At 45.0% G+C, this 26,277-nt stretch overlaps 2 protein-coding genes across 5 annotated transcripts in view; one reads left to right on the plus strand and one right to left on the minus strand.

The window, feature by feature from the left end:
• The window catches only part of CMC1 (C-X9-C motif containing 1), an 82,304-nt gene extending 61,373 nt beyond the window's left edge, over positions 1-20,931 (plus strand). The window contains exons 3-4 of the mRNA XM_018067031.1: positions 17,528-17,618; positions 20,668-20,931. Coding sequence (XP_017922520.1) covers positions 17,528-17,618; positions 20,668-20,788 — 212 coding nt within the window. The 3' untranslated portion in view covers positions 20,789-20,931. The remainder of the gene's footprint in view (positions 1-17,527; positions 17,619-20,667) is intronic.
• The window catches only part of AZI2 (5-azacytidine induced 2), a 36,481-nt gene continuing 34,566 nt past the window's right edge, over positions 24,363-26,277 (minus strand). For 2 of the 4 annotated variants that reach the window (XM_013973395.2, XM_018067030.1), the window contains one exon: positions 24,363-26,239. In XM_013973395.2, coding sequence (XP_013828849.2) covers positions 26,203-26,239 — 37 coding nt within the window. In that variant the 3' untranslated portion in view covers positions 24,363-26,202. The remainder of the gene's footprint in view (positions 26,240-26,277) is intronic. The other 2 variants (XM_005695506.3, XM_018067029.1) reach the window with 1 other exon arrangement.

The following is a 26,277-nucleotide window of genomic DNA, read 5'->3' on the forward strand; positions in this document are numbered from 1 at the left end:
TTTTGCCCAGTGTGGAGGAGTCTCCTTTGTTCTCACTGTGAAGAAGAGTCAGTGGGATTCCATAGGAGTTATGGATTTTTTCAGGAACTAAAGGCCTGGTTCCAGGCTAGTCCTTGCCACACTGTCCATCTTGGAAATGCATGATGTCACCTACTGAAAGCTCGGTGTCCTTGTCTGGCAAGTGAAGATGATGATAGTGCTTATCTGTTAGGTTTTTGTAAAATTCAAGTGAGCTAATGAAGTGCTCATCATGTCTGGTACCTAGTAAATACCCAGTATATGTCAGTGGCCATTGTTAATTTGATTTTGTTGCTGTTATTATTAACATCTTTAAATACCTTGCAAGAAAAAATTATGAAATCACATAGGAAAATGGAAAAACAAAAACTCCACCTGAAATAAGATAGTTTATTCTAATGGTATAGATCCTGCTGATCAGTTAATGTATTGTTAGTTAGCCTTTGTTAGAAATCATCTCTGTTCTAAGAGCTACATGCTAAGGGCTCTCGTCAGAATCCCAGTTTGTGCCCATTGAGCTTCATTCCAGTACATGGAGATGAGCCATCTGAGGCTCTCACCACCAGCCTCCTGTCTACATCTGACCTGAAGTGCAGGGAACGAAACACACTCAGGGCCGCCTCTTCCACTGTGGCAGCCACTGCACACACGTCACTCTTCACCTTAATTAATTCCAAAGACACGTTCAGCTCCTCAGTGGCATCCAGCCACATTTCGCGTGCTCGGTCGTCCTTCATGGCTCCTGGTGGCACTGTCGGAAAGTGCAGAGAACATCTCTATCGCTGCAGAAAGTCTCACTGGACCAGAGAAAATAGCATGAACTATATTTATAATTTTAAAGTATAGTAAAGTAAAACTCGCTTAGTCGTGTCCACCTCTTTGCGACCCCATGGACTATACAGCCCATGGAATTCTCCAGGCCAGAATACTGGAGTGGGTAGCCTTTTCCTTCTCCTTAAAATGTAGTAGCCACGTATTTTTTAATGTGACATTAGTTTTGAAAGGTAAGCTTAATTTTAATGTTACATTTATTTATGTATTAAATAGTATCTATCTTATTAGGGCTTCCCTTGTGGCTCAGACAGTAAAGAATCTGCCTGCAATGTGGGAAACCTGGGTTCAGTCCCTGGGCTGGGAACGTCCCCTGGAGGAGGGTGTGGCAACCGACTCCAGTATTCTTTCCTAGAGAATCCCCGTGGACAGAGAAGCCTGGCAGGCTACAGTCCATGGGGTCACAGAGTCAGACATGACTGAGCCACAAGCACAGCACAGCACATCTATCTCATTAGCATACAATTATGTAAAAACTGTGAACAAGATAGTTACATTTTTCATCCTCAGTTAAGTTCAGTTCAGTCGCCCAGCCATGTCCGACTCTTTGCGACCCCATGAACTGCAGCAAGCCAGGCCTCCCTGTCCATCACCAATTCCCGGAATTTACCCAAACTCATGTGCATCAAGTCGGTGATGCCATCCAGCCATCTCATCCTCTGTCATACCCTTCTCCTCCTGCCCCCAGTCCCTCCCAGCATCAGGGTCTTTTCCAGTGAGTCAGCTCTTCACATTAGATGGCCAAGTGTTGGAGTTTCAGCTTCAGCATCAGTCCTTCCAATGAACACCCAGGACTGATCTCCTTTAGGATGGACTGGTTGGACCTCCTTTCAGTCCAAGGGACTCTCAAGAGTCATCTCCAGCACCACAGTTCAAAAGCATCAATTCTTTGGCGCTCAGCTTTCTTCACAGTCCAACTCTCACATCCATACATGACCACTGGAAAACCATAGCCTTGACTGGACAGGCCTTTGTTGGCAAAGTAGTGTCTCTGCTTTTGAATATGCTATCTAGGTTGGTCATAACTTTCCTTCCAAGGAGTAAGCGTCTTTTAATGTCATAGTTGCAGTCACCATCTGCAGTGATTTTGGAGCCCCCCAAAATAAAGTCTGACACTGTTTCTACTGTTTCCCCATCTATTTCCCATGAAGTGATGGGACCAGATGCCATGATCTTCGTTTTCTGAATGTTGAGCTTTCAGCCAACTTTTTCACTCTCCTCTTTCACTTTCATCAAGAGGCTTTTTAGTTCCTCTTCACTTCTGCCATAAGGGTGGTGTTATCTGCATATCTGAGGTTATTGATATTTCTCCTAGCAATCTTGATTCCAGCTTGTGCTTCTTCCATGGATGGAGGTTTGTGACATTGTACAGGAGACAGAGATCAAGACCATCCCCATGGAAAAGAAAGCAAAATGGCTGTCTGAAGAGGCCTTTCAAATAGCTGTGAAAAGAAGAGAAGCGAAAAGCAAAGGAGAAAAGGAAAGATATAAGCATCTGAATGCAGAGTTCCAAAGAATAGCAAGGAGAGATAAGAAAGCCTTCCTCAGGGATCAGTACAAGGAAATAGAGGAAAACAACAGAATGGGAAGGACTAGATATCTCTTCAAGAAAATTAGAGATACAAGGGAACATTTCATGCAAAGATGGGCTCGATAAAGGACAGAAATGGTCTGGACCTAACAGAAGTAGAAAATATTAAGAAGAGGTGGCAAGAATACACAGAAGAACTGTACAAAAAAGATCTTCACGACCCAGATAATCACGATGGTGTGATCACTCACCTAGAGCCAGACATCCTGGAATGTGGAGTCAAGTGGGCCTTAGAAAGCATCACCACAAACAAAGCTGGTGAAGTTTAGTTGAGCTATTTCAAATCCTGAAAGATGATGCTGTGAAAGTGCTGCACTCAGTATGCCAGCAAATTTGGAAAACTCAGCAGTGGCCACAGGACTGGAGAAGGTCAGTTTTCATTCCAATCCCAAAGGGCAACTCCAAAGAATGCTCAGACTACCTCACAATTGCACTCATCTCACATGCTAGTAAAGTAATGCTCAAAATTCTCCAAGCCAGGCTTTAGCAATACATGAACCATGAACTCCCTGATGTTCAAGCTGGTTTTAGAAAAGGCAGAGGAACCAGAGATCAAATTGCCAACATCCGCTGGATCATGGAAAAAGCAAGAGAGTTCCAGAAAAACGTCTATTTCTGCCTTATTGACTATGCTAAACAAAGCCTTTGACTGTGTGGATCACAATAAACTGTGGAAAATTTTGAAAGAGATGGGAATACCTGACCTGCCTCTTGAGAAACCTATATGCAGGTCAGGAAGCAACAGTTAGAACTGGACATGGAACAACAGACTGGTTTCAAATAGGAAAAGCAGTACATCAAGGCTGTATATTGTTACCCTGCTTATTTTTCCTCCTAAGCTCCCACAATTCAGTGTTTTGTTTTTTTTTTTTAAGATGTTTTTCAAGTGTCTGTTGAATTTGTTACAATATTGCTTCTGTGTTTTGGTTCTGGCCACAGGGCATGTGGCATCTTTGCTCCCCAAACCAGCTTAACCCTTGTACCCCCAGGGGAATCCCTCCAGTGTGCGTTTAATACTCACAGTACAGGAGAGCGAAAAAGTGGCTTAAAGCTCAGCATTCAGAAAACGAAGATCATGGCATCCGGTCCCATCACCTCATGACAAATAGATGGGGAAACAGTGGAAACAGTGTCAGACTTTATTTTGGGGGGCTCCAAAATCACTGCAGATGGTGATTGCAGCCATGACATTAAAAGACGCTTACTCCTTGGAAGAAAAGTTATGACCAACCTAGATAGCATATTCAAAAGCAGAGACATTACTTTGCCGACTAAGGTCCGTCTAGTCAAGGCTATGGTTTTTCCAGTGGTCATGTATGGATGTGAGAGTTGGACTGTGAAGAAGGCTGAGCGCCGAAGAATTGCTGCTTTTGAACTGTGGTGTTGGAGAAGACTCTTGAGAGTCCCTTGGACTGCAAGGAGATCCAACCAGTCCATTCTGAAGGAGATCAACCCTGGGATTTCTTTGGAGGGAATGATGCTGCAGCTGAAACTCCAGTACTTTGGCCACCTCATGCGAAGAGTTGACTCACTGGAAAAGACTCTGATGCTGGGAGAGATTGGGGGCAGGAGGAGAAGGGGACGACAGAGGATGAGATGGCTGGATGGCATCACTGACTCGATGGACGTGAGTCTGAATGCACTCTGGGAGATGCTGATGAACAGGGAGGCCTGGTGTGCTGCGATTCATGGGGTCGCAAAGAGTCGGATACGACTGAGCGACTGAACTGAACTGACAGGGAGATTCAGACTAGATGCATTTCAGACCTTGCTTAGTAGCTTTGTGTGTAGGGTTTAGAGGGCTACAAACCCAAGCTGACCAAATGAAGATAACTGTTTGGTATTATTGAATTACTTCTTGTGTATAAGTACATTGAAATTAGGAACCGTATTTTGTATTTAATGAATGCTTGATTAAAGAAACAAGTGTCCTGGAAATAAAAGGTATGTTTAATTCATCTGTGATAAGGAGCAGGGATTTTTGTTTGTTCTAATCCTCTCCCTGACCTCACGTGAATGAAAGATTTTCCTAGACAGCAGAATGTCACCCAGTCTTAACCTAAAAACCAACAGGTGACTTTCTCCCCTCATCTTAGCATTTGACAGTCATGACCATGCCTTCTTTAGTCCATACTGTCCTAGAAAAGGTGGTCATCTGTGGATACCTTTTATTAATTCTTCTATTTAAAAATCGTGTTCAAAACATTTTTGAAGGAACGAAGGAAGACTGACCTTAAAATTTTGATAATAATCAAATATAGCTGAACCAGTTTTTATTCTGTATTTCCCTGTTATGAAAGTTTTATACTTGAAATGGTCGGTGCTGCCTGAATGAAGCTAAGTGTTTGTTGTGAACCTGAACACACCTGTCTTGTCAGTACTGCACCAGGTTCCAACACACCTCCAGTTGGCCCTCCGCACCAGAAGCCCTGGTTCTTCTTGTGCTTGCTTTCATAAAAATACAGTGCTTTTGTAAACATCTCTGGCTACTAATTTTTCTTTAAGAGAAGACAGTCATCTTTTTTGCTCTTTAATTTTTAAGAATTTTAGTTTTTTGACTTATACATCCCAGGCCATAAATGCTATTTCCTTGTGATCATCTTTGCTTATATGCCAGGCGTAAGTATTTGGGTCACATACACATCAGCATAGAAGCTGGGAGAACGCCACCGTGGGTCCCCACCATGTGGGATGTGCCGGTTCCTGTTACAGGACACCAGGTGCCTCTTGTCAGGTGACTGATGGGATGAGGAGGCCTTGTTTCCTTTTTGTCCTGCAGAGCTTGTTATTTACTCATCAGTTCCTGATTTTCGGGAAGTTCATCTGGGACACTGTCATCTGAAGGCACTAGTTGGTGGTTGTGTTCACAGTAGATGATTCTGTCATTGTGGGCAGAACCCGAGGCCTTAGCACGCACTTTCTGATTCATCTGACAAATGAGAACCATCTTTTTGTCAGCTTTCCTTCTTCTGCTACAGTCTGTGCGGTTAGTTCATTATGGCGGCTGTCACAAACTTAGTCACACACATTTAGTACCATAAATCAACGCAGATGTGTGACATTACAGTCTAACTCAGAGGTGTGACACAGGTCTTTCTGGGTTAATATCTACATCTTGGCAGAGCTGCATTCCCTTCTGGAAGCTCAACGAGAGAGTCCATTTCTTTGCCTTTTTCAGTTTCTAGAAACCTATCTTAGCATGAGCTGCTTAACAAAAATAACATAAACTGATGATTCATAAACAACAAAACTTCATTCTCACAGGTTTAGATGCTGGAAGTCCTCGCTCAGGGTGCTAGCTTGGTTGGCTCCTCTTCTGGGCTGCAGACCTCACTGGCGGGGAGCAGAGAGCACGCCACTCTCTCCTGACTCTTACTAAGGTGTTGCTCCATTTATGAGGATCCACCCTCCTGACCTTATCTCATCCTAATTCCTCCCAAGTACTGCATTTCAGACTCTCTTGTTGACCATGATGGCTACTCCATTTCTTCTGAGGGATTCCTGCCCGCAGTAGTAGATATAATGGTCATCTGAGTTAAATTCACCCATTCCAGTCCATTTTAGTTCGCTGATTCCTAGAATATCAATGTTCACCCTTGCCATCTCTTGTTTGACCACTTCCAATTTGCCTTGATTCATGGACCTGACATTCCAGGTTCCTATGCAATATTGCTCTTTACAGCATCGGATCTTGCTTCTATCACCAGTCACATCCACAACTGGGTATTGTTTTTGCTTTGGCTCCATCCCTTCATTCTTTCTGGAGTTATTTCTCCACTGATCTCCAGTAGCATATTGGGCATTTAATGACCTGGGGAGTTCCTCTTTTGGTATCCTATTATTTTGCCTTTTCATATTGTTCATGGGGTTCTCAAGGCAAGAATACTGAAGTGGCTTGCCATTCCCTTAAAGAAAGGCAATGCCAAAGAATGCTCAAACTACCACACGGTTGTACTCATCTCACATGCTAATAAAGTAATGCTCAAAATTCTCCAAGCCAGGCTTCAGCAATACGTGAACCATGAACTCCCTGATGTTCAAGCTGGTTTTAGTAAAGGTTTTAGTAAAGAGGAACCAGAGATCAAATTGCCAACATCTGCTGGATCATGGAAAAAGCAAGAGAGTTCCAGAAAAACATCTATTTCTGCTTTATTGACTATGCCAAAGCCTTTGACTGTGTGGATCACAATAAACTGTGGAAAATTCTGAAAGAGATGGGAATACCAGACCACCTGACCTGTCTCTTGAGAAATCTGTATGCAGGTCAGGAAGCAACAGTTAGAACTGGACATGGAACAACAGACTGGTTCCAAATAGGAAAAGGAGTGCATCAAGGCTGTATATTGTCACCCTGCTTATTTAACGTATGTGCAGAGTACATCACGAGAAGTGCTGAGCTGGAAGAAACACAAGCTGGAATCAAGACTGCCAGGAGAAATATCAATAACCTCAGATATGCAGATGACATCACCCTTATGGCAGAAAGTGAAGAGGAACTAGAAAGCCTCTTGATGAAAGTGAAAGAGGAGAGCAAAGAAGTTGGCTTAAAGCTCAACATTGAGAAAATGAAGATCATGGCATCTGGTCCCATCACTTCATGGGAAATAGATGGGGAAACAGTGGAAACAGTGTCAGACTTTATTTTTTTGGGCTCCAAAATCACTGCAGATGGTGATTGCAGCTATGAAATTAAAAGACGCTTACTCCTTGGAAGAAAAGTTATGACCAACCTAGATAGTATATTCAAACGCAGAGACATTACTTTGCTGACTAAGGTCTGTCTAGTCAAGGCTATGGTTTTTCCAGTGGTCATGTATGGATGTGAGAGTTGGACTGTGAAGAAGACTGAGCACCAAAGAATTGATGCTTTTGAACTGTGGTGTTGGAGAAGACTCTTGAGAGTCCCTTGGACTGCTAGGAGTTCCAACCAGTCCATTCTGAAGGAGATCAACCCTGGGATTTCTTTGGAAGGAATGATGCTAAAGCTGAAACTCCAGTACTTTGGCCTCCTCATGCGAAGAGTTGACTCATTGGAAAAGACTCTGATGCTGGGAGGGATTGGGGGCAGGAAGAAAAGGGAACGACAGAGAATGAGATGGTTGGATGGCATCACTGACTCGATGGATGTGAATCTGAGTGAACTCCGGGGGATGGTGATGGACAGGGAGGCCTGGCGTGCTGCCGTTCATGGGGTCGCAAAGAGTTGGACACGACTGAGCAGCTGAATTGAACTGAATTCCTCCCAGGTCCCCACCTCCTAATATCATCACGTGATGGGTTAGTGGTGGGGGTGGGGGCAGTAGGGTTTCAACACACAGATTTTGTGGGGATACAGATATCCTGTTATAAAGCACCCTATTATTTTGTTTTTGTCTGGTGTCCTCTTTCCATTGTTCAAGCCGCCAGGGTGACATCTCTCTGTCCCCACTCCCATCATCCCATCTCTCTCTTCATCTGTGCCTCCCTTCTCCCTTTCTCGGGACCCTGGTGATTCCTTTGGACCCCGCAGGATAATCCAGGATAATCTCCTTATTTGGTTGTAGCTGATTAGTAACTGTAATTCCCCTTTGCCATATAACCTGACACATTCATTGGGTTCTGGGAGGAGGATTTGGAAATCTGTGGGGTCTATTATTCTACCTAACATAATCAGGAAGTGAAAAAAAAAATCTCTGATCTTATCTGTGTTCAAGGAAAGCAAACATCAAAAAGACTCCTTTTTTATATTGATAAATGAGGATGTAAAATGCCAGATGATCCAGTAAGAAAACTGATAAAATGGTGGTTATTTCACTGTTGCATTGCTCTTCTAGCTGCTTCCCGGCTTCCCTCGTGGCGCAGAGGTTAAAGCGTCTGCCTGGAATGTGGGAGACCCGCGTTCGATCCCTGGATTGGGAAGATCTCCTGGAGAAGGAAATGGCAACCCACTCCGGTACTCTTGCCTAGAGAATCCATGGATGGAGGAGCCTGGTGGGCTACAGTCCATGGGGTTGCAAAGAGTCGGACACGACTGAGCGATTTCACTTTCTTTCTAGCTGATTCCATCATTGTGTTTTCTTATTTTAGTCAGTTGAAAATAATTGATGAGTCATGATGAAAGAAGTCCTAGTAGGAAAAAGATCATTGAGTCTATCTTGTGTCTTATCTTTACTCAAAGTTCTAGTGAGTCTATATGATAATTGCAAGATAGAAATGAGTTTTATTACATTACAAAGTATCTGTTTTCTTTGTTTTTTTGGAAGGCCTCAGAAAAAATGAAAATCAAAATATCTTTAAAATAGTTAGAACTACTCTAAGAAACTCAGAAATTAAAATTGGGTCCAGTGGACCCTGGTCTCTACTCAGAGGGTCAGCCTCTTGGTCCCCTTACCTTCTGTGGGGCCCCAAGGTCCTCCCACCTTTCAGGCTCCCCTGTTTCCACTGACCCTTAAATATTGGCCCAGTGGTTACCTGGGCCCTCTTTATTTTTCCTTACTTTTCATAAGTGACTGCTGCCACACCAGTGTCTTCGACATGCCTCAGCCCCGTAGAGCTGAGGGTTTTCTGGACAGCCCACTTGGGTGTTTCACGCCTCCTCCCAGCTGGATGTGTCTGAAACACGCACTGATCTTTTCCCCCGTCATGTGCGTTCCTTTCCTTGTGTGTCTGAGACATCAGACCGCGCCGGCTGAGCCCAGTGGAGGTGTCAGCGTCATCCTGGACTCCCCGTCTGTCATCCTGTGGCTTGATGGTGTCCCCCTGTCCGTCACGGCTCCCTGGTAGCTGTCCACGCCTCTGCAGAGCCGCTGCCTGCTTCTTGCCCCCTTGCTGTCTCTCAGTCTGAGTCCGGTGCTCAGTTCTCAGTTCTCCTGTTTCCCTGTTATCCCCACCTCTGCCTGCTTCCAGCTCTTGTAGTTCTCTGCAGAAGAAAGTCTGATCGTGCCGTTCCGCTGTGCGGAGCCCTTCTGAGGGCTTCCACTGCCTCAGGAGGAGCCCGACGTGGAACGCCGCCTGCGGTCGTCGCTGGCACACGCCCGTCCCCAAGTGCCATTTTTATGAGCCTGTGTATAAGTACTGAAAGAATACGTGAAAACAAAACTTTAATCAGTTAAGACCTGTGACAGCCTGTGCTAACTCATTGGCTAGTGCCAGGAACACAGTAAACAGAAGTGTTCGCTATCGCTGTTGTTACGATTATGAGGCAGGAATGTAAGTGACTTCTTCATTTTCATTCTACTCTGATAATTTAAGAAATAAATGATATAAGATTAACATGTACATACTACTGTATATAAGATAGATAATTAGAAAGGACCTGCTTACTGTGTAGCACGGGGAACTCTTCTCAGTACTCTGTAATGACGTTTGTGGGAGAAGAATGCCGGGGCCCAGCCCTAGTGGATCCAGGGTGATTTGAAGGTGGGGACGGAGTCGGCGTCCTTGGAAATAACTTATTTAATTACAGATAGAGAGGGATTAGAAAATTAGCAGAGAGAAAGAGGCTGAATAACTTGGTTTGCATGGAATACCAATCACCACCTACGCAGGCCGCAGGCGTCTTCCCGTTCTCCTGAAGGAGGGGAGGCACTGAGGCCCCCCCAGTCCTATCTTAGAAGCCCAGGCAAAATTAGCAGGCTTGGTGGGTACCCATGCACCAGATGGGAATTTGGCCAGAAAATAGAAGGAGAGAAAAAGAGGCTGAATAACTTGGTTTACGTGGGATACCAATAAAATTCCAAGACAAGAAATTTGCACCATCTACGTTGGGCCACTGGCACCACTTGAATATTGGAAGGTGCCCCTCCTTGGGCTCCTTCTCTTGTGGGCCTGAAAGCCGGGACAAGTAAGTAGACATGGCGAGCACCCACGCTCCAGATGGGAATTCAGCCAGAAAAAGGGGGAGCAAGAAAGAACTACATGGGGGAATCAGTCTTTCCGGAAACTGATCCCGATTTGTTTATTTGGGGGTTTGCTTATATACCTTTTGTTACACATAGGGATGAATACAGAGTCACGTGGGGGTCAGCAGTCCTGACCTTTATCAAAATCAGGTGCTTTACATAAAAAAAAAAGATCTTAGGGGTTTTACATCAACTTCTGGCCATGGGGCCTGCTGACATTTTATGACTCTTTCTTTCTGATAACCAAAAAACTTATTTTTTCCAAGGGTGTTTTTTCTTAAACCAGGCACCACCCTCCAAATAAAGTTGCATTCCTATAGGGTGAGGGTGTAGTGAGTTACAATCAAGAAAGGAATTTATTTAACCCAAGGGTAACATGATTAATCTTAAAGGTTAATACTTATTTCTCCTATATGCTTAAAGGTTAATACTTATTTCTCCTATATGCTAGTTATATTCATTATAAGGGCAGGGAATATGGAGATTTAGCAGCAAACATCAGCCCGACAAATGAAAATCCTTTCACCAATGTTCCCCTTAAGATCTGTTTAGTCTTAAGATAGTGATAAAGTTACATTTTTACATAGCAAGGACACAGTGATTTATAACAAAGTACAGTGATCTATTACAAAAGAGGAAATTCATTAATTCAAGAAGTCTAGTATTGCTAACCTTAAAAACTACTGTATTTCCTTTTCTATATTCCAAATACATTGATTAATATATTCCCCGGTGCCTAAGGATATGGAGGCCTGGCGGCAATCATTGACTCAACAATGAGAAAAGCCCTGTGCTAATTAAGAGTCTCAAAATACTCCAAACTCTCTGTGCTGTTTATGGTTGAGAGGTAGTAAACAATCATGTTGGTAGTGGCAGGAGGATGGATAATCCTGTCACACAAGCTAGTCTGTCAGCAGAGAGGTTTGACCTGAGACACCCTTGTGCCACCCAGGGCAGGGAATTAGCAGCAATTATTGGCACAACAAATGAAAAACCCTTCACCAATATAATTCCTAACTAACCCACTATACTGACAATTTCCCAAAAGAATTTGCCTTTAGTAAGCCTAAAACATCTCGTGCCTCTCAGGTTGGGAGGCTGTAAACAATCACATGTGGCTGGAGGAACCTTTACAGGTGGGCTAGAGAACCTTCAGAGGAGTTCATAAGTTGGAACACTCTTGTCACGCCCAGGAATTTTTATTGACTTGGAGCTGCGCGTTTACTCCTTTTCCGAGAGAACCGGTGGGGAACAGCCCCCCGTAAAGTCAGAGGTGTAGGCGAGAGACGAAACAGTAAAGTAGATAGACTCTGATTTTGGGGGCAGATGCTCGGGAACAGGGGGTTTCCTGAGGCTTGATCACGCCTTTGCGTTTGCCAAGCCTCCTTCCCCATGACCTTTGCCGTGGGCGGAGTTCCTCACGCTGGCCCCCGGCATCAGAATCCGGAAGAGAGCGGGTATGCGTGTACGGATGACTGGCTGCTGCACACCTGAGGCTAACACAACGCTATTCGTCAGCTATACGCCAACATAAAGTAAAAGCTAGAAAAGGGACAGATCCATGAAGTGTTCTCAGCTGGGTCCTCTCCTAAACGTTGGCGTGATGGCATGCTTTGGTGATTTCCCCGTCTGCACTGCTTTTGACTCACCTTTGGAAACGGAAACGTTTCGAAGGCGTGAGTGCCTTAAGAAGTCACTGTTTCGGTGACTGATGCTCGTGAAAGATGAGGTGGCTTCTGCGTGTTATGTTTTCCACTGAGTGATTAATTTTATGGATCTCTCAAAAAATTGTCTCTGAAATTTTGGTGTTGTCAGAATGTTTGCCGGCAGATCATTTATCCATCGTTTCAAGTACATTTCTGTTTTTATTTTTATCTAATTTTCTATAAGGAAGCAGTTTTATGCTTAAGGTTTCCTGTTGTGCAGTTGATGAAATGTTTTGAATTGAGGGTGATTTAAAAATCTGCTTGCTACATTTCTTCAGTAAGCAAGACCTCCTAAATGTCTTTCTTTCCGATTAAATTGAAGTTCCAGATTTAAAAGCGAGACCATCAAGATGGTGGTTTAGTCACAGAACTATTACACAGAACTTAACATGTTAAAAATTCTAAATTACATTGGTACCTAAATAGAGCTCTGCTTTTTATAATGCTGGAAACAAAATAGGTACTTTATTAAGTACTTCACTGATTGAGGAAATAAAAGTACTAGAAAGTTAGAAATAAGTGCTATTTCTAAAGATAGTTGTGTAAAAATTCATAAGCTCAGGATTGTTTGCTGCTGCTGCTGATAAGTCGCTTCAGTCGTGTCCGACCCTGTGTGACCCCATAGACGGCAGCCCAGCAGGCTCCCCCGTCCCTGGGATTCTCCAGGCAAGAACACTGGAGTGGGTTGCCATTTCCTTCTCCAGTGCATGAAAGTGAAAAGTGAAAGTGAAGTCGCTCAGTCGTGCCCGACTCTTAGCGACCCCATGGACTGCAGCCACCAGGCTCCTCTGTCCACGGGATTCTCCAGGTTTAGAAAACAGAAATTGTTGGAATTGTAAAAGGAGTGGTTCTAGTCAGAAACGTGAAACGCTGGAATTGCTTCTTTTAATCTGGTATGTTTTTAAATTGTTATCTCGCATTGAATGCTATAGTCCTACCTGGATGACTGTGTCTGCAAAATTGCATGTTGCTTGAAACTGATGAAGCGTGGGTCACTCTTCTGCTCCCATGCACACTTTGTTGCTCATCTTCGGCTTAATCAGGAAACCTAATTATGGCGGTTATTTAAATATTAACATATATTCCAAAGTTCATAAATTCAATGAGTGAAAAGCAATGAGTTCCAAACCATTTCTCTTACTGCTTTCATATGGAGTTTCCCTAAGTTTTTTCTTATATAAACTGGAAATTATGTATTCTTGTACTTAAATACAGTATGATTATTTTGCCCATTATCTTAGACTACAGTTGGGAGAAGACTTTATCTCTGTTTTCCCTAGCTTCACTTGGTGAAAATTTTATCATGCTCACAGAATATGTTTACCAATAGTTTATTTTATATGATATTCAGTGGTTTCTTTCAGAGAAAGGAGGGTTTACAAAAGAAAGAATTTCATGTTCTTGATATTTTAAAGAAAAAAAGTCTTGAATGCTGTCTTTAAGCCCAAACTTCTTTAAAGTTTGCGATAACTTTTAATCATCTCTCTACTCTCACTCTGTACTGATATTTATTTGCATTACATTAAGGTATATGTTAGTGAATGACAGTTCATTTTCGTAGTGGTTAAAGGTGAATATTTATTTACAGGTGTACAAACTTTTTAACACTTAATATTGAGAGACAGAAGTGATTTAAATTGGGCTTGTTTCAGAATACCATTGCAGAAAGCAGCTGGCGACATCACCATTATATGAATGTTTGCTAATGTGGTTTGAAAGAAGGATCCTCATTAAAATCTTGTTGCTAAACAAGTGACAGAAACCTTACAGACAGCTTGAGGCTTCGGGCCAGTCACAGTTACTCCTGAAGAGATCTGGACAAGTGTGAAGATGCAGAGACTGTGCCTTCATGCCCATCAGAACCCACACGTGCTGTCTGGAGCCACTTCCCTACTTGAGGACATTTTTAGTCAAGTTGGGGAAAACAGAGCTTAACGTAAGTCAGTGCCTGAGCATTCGCTTGTGAATTAGTCACGTGTCAGAGTACTGAGTATTGAATTCAGAAAGTGTACTGTTGGTAGGAGCCCTTGCGTTGGTGTTTTCTGGAAAGGGCCTGGGGTTTGGTCAGCTCACACGTGCTTACGAGGGGAGGTCCCTGATGCTCACGAGCTTTCTGTGGACGCCATCTTCCGAGGGAGCCAGTCCAGGCCTCTGAATGACAGTGGGGCTGCGAGGAGCCAGCCCCCGGCCCGTCACCACCATGCGTCACCTCTGGATTAACTTTGTGTCCACGCTTCCTTTGAGGGTAGCTCATGCTTTCATTCACACTTAGGATTGTAGCCCTTGCCTCTGGAAAGGCAAGTCTTCCCATGAGGCGGTGTGGAGAGCAGTTAACGTGTTAGGATGCTAATGACTTCGAGAGTGCAGGCTAGTGGACGTTTCAGTGGGCTTGCTCCCTTCAGGACCTCCGATGAGAATGAACTAATCCTGCATTTGCTTTGCCTTTTTGAAAAAGAGAAATGTTTTTTCCCTTTTTTGAGAAAACAATAGTTTGACTTGTTTATTTTCGGCTGTGCAGGGCCTTCGCTGCGTGCAGGCTTTTCTCTAGCTCTGGTGAGCGGGGGCTCCTGTCTGGTTGGGTGTGTGGGCTCCTCACTGCGTGGCCTCTCTCGTTGCGGAGCACGGGCTCTGGGGCACCCGGGCTTCAGTAGAGGTGGCCCGCAGGCTCTAGAGCACGGGCTCACAGCAGTTGCATTGCACAAGGCTTAATTGCTCCGCGGCATGTGAGATCCTCCCGGCTCAAGCATCAAAGTCGTGTCTCCTGCGCTGGCAGGCGGTTTCTTTTCCACTGAGTCACCAGGGAAGCCCCTGCTTTGCCTTTTTGCGTCGCAGAGGACACAGGAAGTCCCCTTTGCTCTGATTTGGCCACATGCACAGCTCATCGGCACAGGGATCACAAGAGTGTGTGTTGAGTGTAAAAGATGCCTGATTCAGTTCAGGACTCAGAGCAAACGGTAGCATCCTGAGACTGGTGAACAGCCAGTTCACGGAGCCTGTGACCCGCACTGGAGCATCCCTGCCCCGTGGCTGTGACCAGACGTGCCCTCCGTCTGGAGTCAGGCCCCTCCTGCACCAGCAGGCCTCCTGCACCAGCAGGCGTGGTTTCTGCCTGCCCACAGCCTGCAGACTGCGCTGATGCTGCAGACAGACGGACGGCTGTGGCCGAGGCCTCTCGGTCCAGCACAGCCCCTCGAATTTTCTGTGCATTTACAGATGTCAGTCGTTTTCAGTTTGCTTGTGGTTTAAAGCCACTTTCGTTACATGTTATGTGTCTTCATGGGGACTCCTGAGGTTACCTGCTTGTTTTAAGATGATTATAAATCATATTCCGTAGTAGCTGGAAGGGTAAGAGAATCCTGATAATTTTATACTAAATGATGATACAAGCTTCTTGGTGAGGGTGGTGTCGTATTTTAAAGTCTGACATGGACATGGCTGGTTACAGATGGGAGGAGGCCGAGGCTGGGCCTAGAGACCCCCGGGGAGGGGAAGGACTGAGACAGCTGGGGAGAGTCGCTGCTAGAGCAGGGGTGCCCCACGCCCGTCCCAAGGAGGGGCTGAGGAGCAAGTGGGTCCGCCCCAGCGCAGGCCAGGTAGAGCAGCGGGCCGCTGTGGCTGGACTCCAGCACCAGGGTTCTCTGGGTTGGGGCCCCTGAGAAGGCAGGACCCCGAGGGGGCCAGTATGATTTGAGGGGCAAACTAGCAGAATGGAAATGTGATAGAAAGCCATTTGGGTTCTGGGTCACCTCAGAGTTGGCTCAGGAATGGGATGGGAGCCCTGGGATCAAAGTAAAGGGCCATGGCAGGTTCTCTGGAGGAAACGGGGTTGAAGGATGCCATCAGTAGCCACAGAGACTGGACCCCAGGAGGGGCTGTGTCCGATACATCCCCCTTCACTCTCCCTACTTCTCTCTTCTGGAATATACTCTTTCATTTTAAAAAATTGAGAGTATAGTTGATTTACAATGTTGTGTTAATTTCTGCTGTTCAGCAAAGTGACTCCGTTTTATATAAGTTTATGGGTGTATATATATGTGTGTTTGTGTGTGTGTGTATATATATATACATTGTGTGTGTTTATGGGTTTCCCTGGTGGCTCAGTGGCAAAGAACCTGCCTGCAATGCAAGAGACACAGGAGACGCGGGTTTGATCCCTGTGTCAGGAAGATCCCCTGGAGGAGGGCATGGCGACCCTCTCCAGTATTATTGCCTAGAGAGTCCCATGCACAGAGGAGCCTGGCAGGCTACAGTCCATGGGGTTGCAAAGAGTCATACATGACTGAAGTGACTGAGCGTGCACACACGTATATGTGTGTGTTCTTTTTAAAATACTCTCTTCCATGATGGTTTATCACAGGACATTGACCATAGTTCCCCGTGCTGTACAGCGGGACCTTGTTCATCCATGGAGTACATGCTTCCTCTCTATAGACAGACCTTGGAGATGCTGTGGTTTGGTTCCAGACCAATGCAAAACACTCAGTATCACGGTAGAGCAAGTCACATGCCGTCTTTGGCTTCCTAGCGCATATAGAAGTTATATCCACACTGCATTGTAGTCTCCGAAGTGTGTAATAGCATTACGTCTAAAAAAAATGTACATGCTTTCAGTAAGGATACTTTATTGCTGAAAAATGCGAACGCTCCTCTGAGCCCTGATCCTTGAGCGAGTCGTAATCGTTTTGCAGGAAGAGGGTCTTACCTTGATATTGGTGGCTGCTGACTGACCAGGGTGGGGTTGCTGAAGGTTGAGGTGGATTTCTTAGAATAAGAGAGCAATAATAAAGTTTGTTGCATAGGACTCCTCCTTTTAGGAACGATTTCTCTTCTGCCTACAGTGTGCCAGTTGGTGGCATTTGATTTGGTGGAGAATTTTCAAAACTGGAGTCAGTCCTCTCAAACCCTGCTGCTGCTGCTTTATCAACTAAGTTTCTGTAATATTCTAAACGCTCTATTGTCATTTCAGCAAGGTTATAGCATCTTCACCAGGAATAGACTCCATTTCAGGACACCACAGTCATTGTTCATTCTTAAGAAGCGACTTCCCTGGTCAAGCGTGATCAGCAGACAAGGCAGTCCATCCCATCTTCAGGCTCCATCTCTAATTCTAGCTCGCCTGCTTTGTGTCTGCAGTTATAGCAGTAACATCAAAGATCCCTGATCACAGGTCACCATAGCAATTGTAATACTGAAAGAGTTTGAAATACTGCGAGAATTACCACAGTATGACACGGAGATGTGGATGCAAAGCAGCAAAATGAAGCCGGTTAGAAATCCTGCTTCGTCTCCGCGTTCCGTGTGTCACGTGAAGCGAACTCCTTCGTCACCTCAGGGGTCCCCTCCCTCCTTTCAGACCTGCCACCTTCTGTGGAACATGCACTGTGTGTGTGCCAAGCACAGTCTAGGCCATAGATGTTAAATGAACGAAGATTTTAGAGCTGTTTAAACTTATAGAGATGTAATTACAGATGATTTTCTCTCTTCCAAATTTTTTATTTCAGATTTCACTAAGTGTTGCAAGGATTCTGGAGTCCTTATGGTAGTAAAATGCCGGAAAGAAAATTCTGCACTGAAAGACTGTCTAACCTCCTAGTAAGTAGCTGCCTTGGTGTTTGTGTTCCTGCGTGTATGTGTGTATGATGTGTTGGAGGCGAGAGTGTGTCATTTAACTCGCTATGTGTCATGTATTCTGGACTTCTCTCCACCAGAGTCATCCTGTTGTTGGCTGAGTCTGAAATTTTAATTTGGTAAAGATGCTTCTAAGACAAGTGGTACAACATATTTTTGAAGGGTCTTTTCAAGTTATGTGTGTTTGTCAGCATTTTATCTGATTAAAATATTAGGTCAGCCATAAAACATGATTTTTTATAGGATTTAATAAATGCCTTTTCATGAACAGCTTAATCCATCGAATATATTATGCTTATCTTTTAATGAAAAGGCAATTTTACCAGCCTTAGGATCTTTTGGATGAAGATGTTTAACTTCTAGGAGAGTTGTAATAAACAAAGGAAACAAAGGTATATTTAGATTTCTGAAGTTAAATTACTGTAAAAAATAGTTCTTAAATGTGTTCACTGATCCTTCATTGTAGTTTGCTGAGTCTTAAAGTAAAAAGTGTGGAGTTCTTTGAATGCAGGTGCTTTCTGCTCATCTGCCCAGATTTCATCATCACCCACGTTACTGGCAGGTGGCGTGGCGGGTGCAGTGCTTTCGTGAGTAGGGAGCTGTCTGTGAGATCAGACAGCTGTGAGGTCAGACAGATCAGTACCTTCTGTACTCGGCTCCCCTGGCCTGCGAGCATCTATGTCAGATACTTCTTAGATGATTACATAAAAAGAAAGTGGTGATTATCTGAATCTTAAATTGCTTTCTTTTTGGATAACGAGTACACTTGGACTGTACACATGGACTTAGGCACTCTTTTAGAATACTGATTATCTGCATTCACAGATAAGGAGACACAGTCCAAGTCCACGCCTTTTCTCAAGCTGATGATAAATAAAAACAGTTCTGATAGCTGCTCTTTTTCATGAGCCCAGACCTGCCCTGAGCATGTAACTGTGGAGAAATAAGACTTCTGGTCCCTAGAGCCCTCAGGAGACACTGGTACGTGAGCCTCTTGCACATCTGTGTGGCTGAGGTTGTTAGCTTCCCCGTGCACCTGATCCGTGGCTTTCGACACCTCAGTTTCAGGCTCCGCTGTGCCTGTTACTCTTAGTTGGGACAGGGGGGCCCTGAAGCTGGGAGCAGGACTGTGGGGAGGGCAGCAGGCTGGTCTCCCAGGCCCCCCAGGGTTTAGCTCTCCTGTGCCCTGGGCAGGGTCCTTGCGCTCCAGCAGGAGATTATTCCTCACGTGGAAACATGTCACTCCAGTGTGGGCATGTATCGATGCCAGGTACTCAGGAGATGTTGGCTCTTGTTAAAAGTTCGTCTGTGTTATTTTCAGCTTTTGCTATGTGAATATTAATCATTGGAATATCCCGCCGTCTCTCACCCTTGAGAAGGGGAAGAGAGGTCCTAGACCATCTGGGGGGCTGGGGGTTTGGGGGAGCCTGCTGCTGCTTGGAAGAGAGAGGAGCAGAGGGGACACCGAGAGGAGGGACGGGAATGTGGGAAGGGAATGAGAGCTGCTGAGGGAGAATTCTGCTTGACAAGTCTCCACCAGGTGGCTCAGTGGTAAAGAACCCGTCTGCCAGTGCAAGCGATCTCAACCTGCCAGTGAGATGCGGGTTTGATCCCTGGGTCGGAAAGATCCCCTGGAGGAGGAAATGGCAACCCACTCGTGTTCTTGCCTGGAGAATCCCTTGGACAGAGGAGCCTGGAAGGCTATGGTCCCTAGGGTCACAAAGAGTCGGATACGGTTAAAACGACTCAGCACTAGCACAAGTCTCAGCGTACTTGAAGAAATACTGTGTTTTCGTCTTTGCACAAGAGGCACCTTGGCTCTGCCTGCTGTGGACACTTTGTGGGTGGAAGCACTACCTTCTGGCGTCTCTGCCCGGTGACTCGGGAAGCATCGATGGTCGTATTCTTCCATTTCTCCCTATCTCATCTTGCTCGTCCCTCAGTGATCATGTTTGGCTTCTGCCCTCACCCCCTGGAACTGTTTCCAAAGGTTCCAGCATCTGTCTTTTACATTCTTTCTCTGTTACTAGACCCCCTTTCATCCTGTCTCCCCAGTGTCTCTGCCTACTTCTTCTCCACCCTTTCCTCCTTAACCACTTCCTGAAAGCTACTTCCCCAGGGTCTCCTCTCCATCTTCAGTCTGAGAAAGCTCAGTGTGCACCCGTGGAACTCCGTGCTTCCTGTGGGTCACGGCATTCCTCTGCTTCCTCCTGCAGGTCCCTTACTGAACTCAGCTCCTCTGAGTCCTGCCTCGTGTCTTGGGCAGTTCTGATCGTCTGGGATCTAGGATCTTACTGATTGCATTTCCCCAGTCTCTCCCAGCTCCACTGCGTCCTTTTCACCAGAAAGTTGACTCCTTTGGATCACTGGGCCTTGTCATTTCCTGTCTGGATTACTGGAGTAGTTTATTTATTGGGCATTCAGCCTCTAACCTTGCTGGCCCCTGGCCCCCCTTGGCCTGTGTGTGCTCCACAGGCCACACACACTCCACACTGTGAGATTCATCCGAGGCCCCGAGCTGATCTCGCAGCTGCTGTTAACAGTGCCCGGCAGGGCAGATTGGGCTTCTCCACGCGTCTCAGCTTCCCTCCTCTGTGGGTTCTTCCTTGTGGGCCTTCTGTGGGGATTTCTGTTGGTCCTTCAGAATGCAGCTCACACGTCTCCCCGGCGGCTCCCCGTTCTCCTCTTCACCCTCCTTCCCTGGTGCCTTGGGCCACACGGCATGCTGTGCTTGTCATTGTGATGTCTGCACACACGGGCCCCTGAGCACAGGGGCCCTGCTCCCCACTGTCCTCCCCTGGGACATCGCTATTCAAGAAAGAACCGTTAGTTTTCTTTTTTCCTTTCATTTGGTAGCCTCACCTTTACAATGAATTTATGACTATGACTAAAAAACCTGCCTGTAAAGATTGTGCTTGATGAACTGGGTGTCTGAATTTATCATTAAAGCAGGCTTATCTTACATGCTTGCAAAATGATTTGCTTTAAAAGAATTTTGTTTTCCTTCTTGCAGCTATAAAGATCCAGCCTTTTATGAAGAATGCAAAATGGAATACCTGAAGGAAAGGGAGGAATTCAGAAGAACTGGAATTCCTACCAAGAAAAGGCTACAGAAGCTTCCCACAAGTATGTAGGCAGATATTCAAGATGATGCTCAGGAACGCCAGTGTTCATGGAAATCAGTTGCCTGAAATAATGGACTCAGGGAAGTGTGTTTCCTGTATCCTTAATTATGGAAATAACTTTATCTGAAATAAAGATTTTTTTTAACCTCAAAGTTATTGACTGATGAGAGCAAGTAGGGGCCTGGGACACGGTTTGCCTGGTCGTAATGGGTTTTAAACAGATGGCCTCACAACTATCGATCTCTGACAGTGACACTGAATTTTAGGTTTCCACATGAATATTACTCGTCAGTGTATAGACTGATCATGGAGCCAGAAGTAACTAAAGGGGAGCAGGAGTGGACAGTCTCCGGAGGAGTTCGTGACTGGGCAGCGTAGCAGGGCGGTCATGAGCCCGGCTTGACCATTTTATTAGTAACTAAGCAGCTGTGGATGCAAGTAGTCTCCATAGTTACAAAGACTGTGGATGTGCGGATTAACTGTGTGTTGCAGCAATTAAGCAGAATATGCAGGATGGCGTCTAGCATGAGGTAAATGCACTTCAGTTTTAACTTGGTAGAAGGGTTATTTGGAAACAGATAAGTGCTTGTACATCAGTCAGTTCCACTTACATCTCTTTTTTTTTACTTGGCTGCATCAGGTCTCGATTGCAGCGTGTGGGCTCCTTCATTGTGGGGCACGCTCGCTAGTTGCGGTGCCCGGGCTGCATCGGGTCTCGATTGCAGCGTGTGGGCTCCTTCATTGTGGGGCATGCTCGCTAGTTGCGGTGCCCGGGCTGCATCGGGTCTCGATTGCAGCGTGTGGGCTCCTTCATTGTGGGGCACGCTCGCTAGTTGTGGTGCCCGGGCTGCATCGGGTCTCGATTGCAGCGTGGGGGCTCCTTCATTGTGGGGCACGCTCGCTAGTTGCGGTGCCCGGGCCCAGCCGCTGCAGCACTCAGGCTTAGCTGCCCTGTGCCGTGTGGGATCTTAGTGCCCCTGTCGCAGGCAGGGAGGGTTCTAACCAGTGACCAGCAGGGAAGTCCCTGCTTACATCTTTACTAGGAAATTTCCTAAAATGTATTAACATTCCGTGACCTGACCTGTTAATTCTGCCACTGAAAATATTTTAATGTTTTTAAAGGTCTTCTTTATAAGGATGAATGACCATTTTGTAACATAGTAATAAGTAAAAATTTTCTGTCCCTGTACAGTAATTTGGTTGCAGGCTGAGCTTTTATATTAAAAGTTGCTTTTTTTTCATACAAGCTGTTAACTCTTCACCATAGCCACTGCAACTAGTTTCCAGTTACTTTATATGTATTTACATATATGTATATATATTTATTTTATATGCACTTACATAGTTCTTATTAAAATCACAAATAGAAATTCCTGCCTAAGATTTAACTTAGGCCCCAGTCCCATGAAACAGAATGAACAAGATTATAATCTTTTTGGTTTTTGTCTAAAATATCTGGTTTGTAATCTGTATATTCCAGATACAAGGAAACTTTTCCCCTAAAGCTAATTACGACTTACAGCAGCTTGGTAAATGACACTTTTGTTAAGTAGAATTGAGACATTTTCTTTTTCTACATGGTCCCTCTAGAAATTGGAAACTCTTAGGTGCCTGGCACCAGCACCTTTATCAGGTAAGGAGCAGGAATCTCAAGTATTTTGGGGACCTCAGAAAGAGGAACTCGCCCACATGTGTAGGTATCGCACCACTTGTGTACGGATGGAAAGGTGGGAGACCAGGGCGGCAGATAGCAGTGTGGGGGTAAGCGAGCCCATGCGCCGCTGGGGGCCGTTTCTGTTGAGCAGTCGGATGACTTACATGAACAAAGGGAAGATACTTTGAAAAGCTACATACAGCCTGTGGCTATTCTGTAGGGGCCAGCTTCATTTTTATGTAGACAGTTCATCTGTGCGGATGTTGCATCCTTACTGCTACTGGACAGACTGGCTTACAGAGTGTAAACACATCCCCTGTGGGAGACGCGTGCCGGGCCACTGGCCCCCCTCCCGCTGGCCCCTGCCGCGCATGCTCCCTGCCTCGGCCCCGTCGCGCAATGCCCCCTGACCCTGGCTCTCCTGGGCGGATGCAGGCCGGCGGTCTCCCACCCTGTGTGAGCTGTCTTCTCCAGAGGGCGCTTCTGGATGAGAACGCTTCTCTGTTCCCTAGGACTTGGCCCTTTGGTGGTTGAGGTCTGAACTCTTCCCCCTCTGCCCCTCTGGTTTTCAGGGAGTCACATCCCTGCTCTGCTTACAAATTAGGTTCCTTTCTAGCAGAACTTCAGTTTCCTTTCAGAGAAGATGTAACTTCTGTTTTAGGTAATGAGGGGATAAAGAGGCTTTTCTGGTTATCAATGTTCTTTTCAGTCTTGAGTTATGGAAGTGCTGAACTGGGTTATCCTTATAAAAACCTGGAGACTACGGACTTCCCTGGTGGTGCAAAGGTTAAGACTTTGCCTTCCAATGCAGGAGCTGGGATCCAATATGCTTTGAGGGCAAAAAACCCCAGACATAGAACAAACGATATTGTAACAGACTTTAAAAATGGGAAGAAAAGAAAAACAAACCTGGAGATTAAAGACATTTCCAAGTCTTTAACACCTTGGACCAGCTTTTGGAGCAGGCGTCCCCAGCCTCTGGGGTCTAATGCCTCATGATCTGAGGTGGAGCTGATGTAACAGCACAAATAAAAGGGGATGCACAATAAATGTGACGCACCTGAATCATCCTAACCACCCCCAACCCTATTCACGGAATGACTGGCTTCTATGAAACCAGTCCCTGGTGCCAGAAATATTGGGGACCACTGCTGTGGAGGAAGTTCCAGCTAGTGGGACATAAGTCAACAAAATTTTCCATTTCAGATAAGCTACAGATGGGCCATTCTCTCATTTCTCTTTGAATCTTACCATTAACAGGAATGATCATTAAGGGTGCATTTAAAAAATTATTACTGGGGAAATGTTGGGGGGTTAATTTCCCCTACAGTGTTATATTATTTGTTTAGCACTTTGAAGTGTCAGGAACATCAACCATGGACTTTCTAGCATACCTGTCTGACAGCTACCTTACTGTTCAGATGCAAAAGCACTGTCTCTTTGAAAGTTGATATAACAAGATGTCCTGTTAACAACTAATAATTAGCACCTGACCCTGAAATATTTAGGCAAGGACAGTATTTCACATCTACTTCAAACAAAAATAAGTAAATAATGTCTTGGCATTGTTCAAACCATTAATCAAGCCATTATGTCATGTGACTCATTTTAAGCAACATTCCCAATCTTGCTTTTCAAACAGGCAAACCAGTAAGCTACCCGGACAGATTAGATACAATGTGCAGCCTACAGCCACGAGGGAGTTTCTGCTGCTGTTATTACACAGGTAGTTGCTTCCCTCAGCTGAAGCCTGGAGCCTCCTATTGGTTTTATGCATATTGGGTTTTGTTCTATTACTTGGCAGGAGACCCTACTCCCCTGAGTCAGCTGTGTTCATCTTGTTCATTGGTCAGAATAAATTCCAGCATCTGACACCAACTCTATTAATCACAGACAAGCCTGAATAAGTGAGGAAGATAACAGAAATACCTGGCGAATGGGGAACACTGTTTATATATGGATGCTATTCAGTTAGTGTGTAAGAGATCTGAAATATTATTTTTGAGTCCAAGGTGTTTGAAACTGTCAAAAAGGATAAAAGCCTTCTGACATCAAACGCTTAATCTCAGGCAAAAGATGTAGGAACTGAGAGTTATTACTAACATTCTTAATATTATCACCCTGAAATATACAGAGGAATTTCCAGATGAAGTCATCGTTACCATTAGGGATCGAACCCACGTCTCCTGTGGGTCCTGCCTGTGTGGGCAGGTGGACTCTTGGCCACAGAGCCACCTGGGCGGTGGTGGTGGTTCAGTTGCTAATCCATGTCCAGTTCTTCATGACCCTGTGGACTGCAGCCACGCCCGTCTTCCCTGTCCTTCACTGTCTCCGGAATTTGCTCAGACTCACGCCCACTGGGTGGGTGACATTGTCGTATCGTACCATCTCACCCTCCGTCGCCCCTGCCCCTGCTCTCACCACCTGGGGAGCACCACCGCGACATCAATGCAGCACAGAACTGGGTTTCTAGAATCAAAATTCCTCGTTAATTAAAAACCATGTTCTCAGTAAGCAAATCACTAACACTTCAAAATAAGGTCTAACCAATGAATAGGCTGCTCTGCGTTCATGGTGGGTGTAGACCCTTTGAAGCAAACAGATTTACAGTTACATACCCAGCGGAGTTTTCACTATATGCTGAAGGTCAGACGGACGCCGGTATGACGCTGTTCCCACTTCTACCTGGATAATGTACATGACTGTAAGTTTAATTCATACAACATACAGTTTTTCAACTGTTTCATCATTTTTTTCAGTTAAGACTTGAGGGATGTATTAATACCAGGACAGAGTTGGCTACAATGAGGTAATTTCAAGTCTTAAAATCCAGATGGCAGCTTCAAATTTTATCAACATTGTGATTAAAAAATGATGTTAAACTTTGAGACACAATAGCACATATAGAGTAAGCCAGCTACTATTGTTCCACTGTAATACTTTTATCTGTACACATTAAAAGGTCAGCAGGAATGTAATCTCTTCACATTTCCATCTGTTCCTTTATGCAGCTTAATATGACTCTTCTCTGATATAATGGTTTCCTTTTTTATTGCTATGTTAGGCATTTCATACGCTTTGTAAAACCATGTCTGCAAACTTTCAGTTCCATTCTCAATGTGAAAGGCAGAAACTTACAATTATCATCAAAGGTAGAATTGTGATTTTGAAATACCATAAGTTTATTAATTTATTAAGTACTAACACATATTTGATTCTTAGCCAGAATACGGAGCTGGAGGGTGTTCTTCCACACTGAAAAATCGACTACATAGTATGGTGCATCATGTGCAAATGTAAATACTGGAAACTCCAGAAGTTTAATCACAATCTGCTTTGTCTGCTAATGATTTTCCCAGAAAACCACTGAGAACACCATGAATCTCTTCAGAATTAATGTTTATAATGGCAGTTTTGATTATGTTGATCCAAGTAATGCAGTGGTGGCAAGTTGGGCAAAGGCAAAGGTTTACTTTTCATTTCCCCAAATGTCGTCTCACTTGATTTAGGAGGGCTTGGGAATACCCAGGAATTATCTTCCAGGGAATTTCTGCTGTAAGAGTTGTGTTCCTGAAAGTTTGTGCCATCGTGAGGAATGGATCGCTCGTGATCTGTCCACGACTGGAGAGCTGCCTTCTCCGATAAAACCTTTGCGTCTCCTGGTAAGGGGGAAGGCGTGGTATGGCAGAGCGCTCTGCCGTTTGCTGAGAGGGGGGCGTGTCTTCTGTGAGCTGCAGTGAAAGTCGACAAGTGCAGTTTTGTGCTGTCTTTACCCAGGTCTCCCACGCATCCTGCTGGGGCGCAAGCTGCGAAGAAAACACAGGCTAAGCATCAGCTGTCTGGC

The sequence above is a fragment of the Capra hircus genome, chromosome 22 (genome assembly GCF_001704415.2).
Source record: "Capra hircus breed San Clemente chromosome 22, ASM170441v1, whole genome shotgun sequence".
Lineage (NCBI taxonomy): Eukaryota > Metazoa > Chordata > Mammalia > Artiodactyla > Bovidae > Capra > Capra hircus.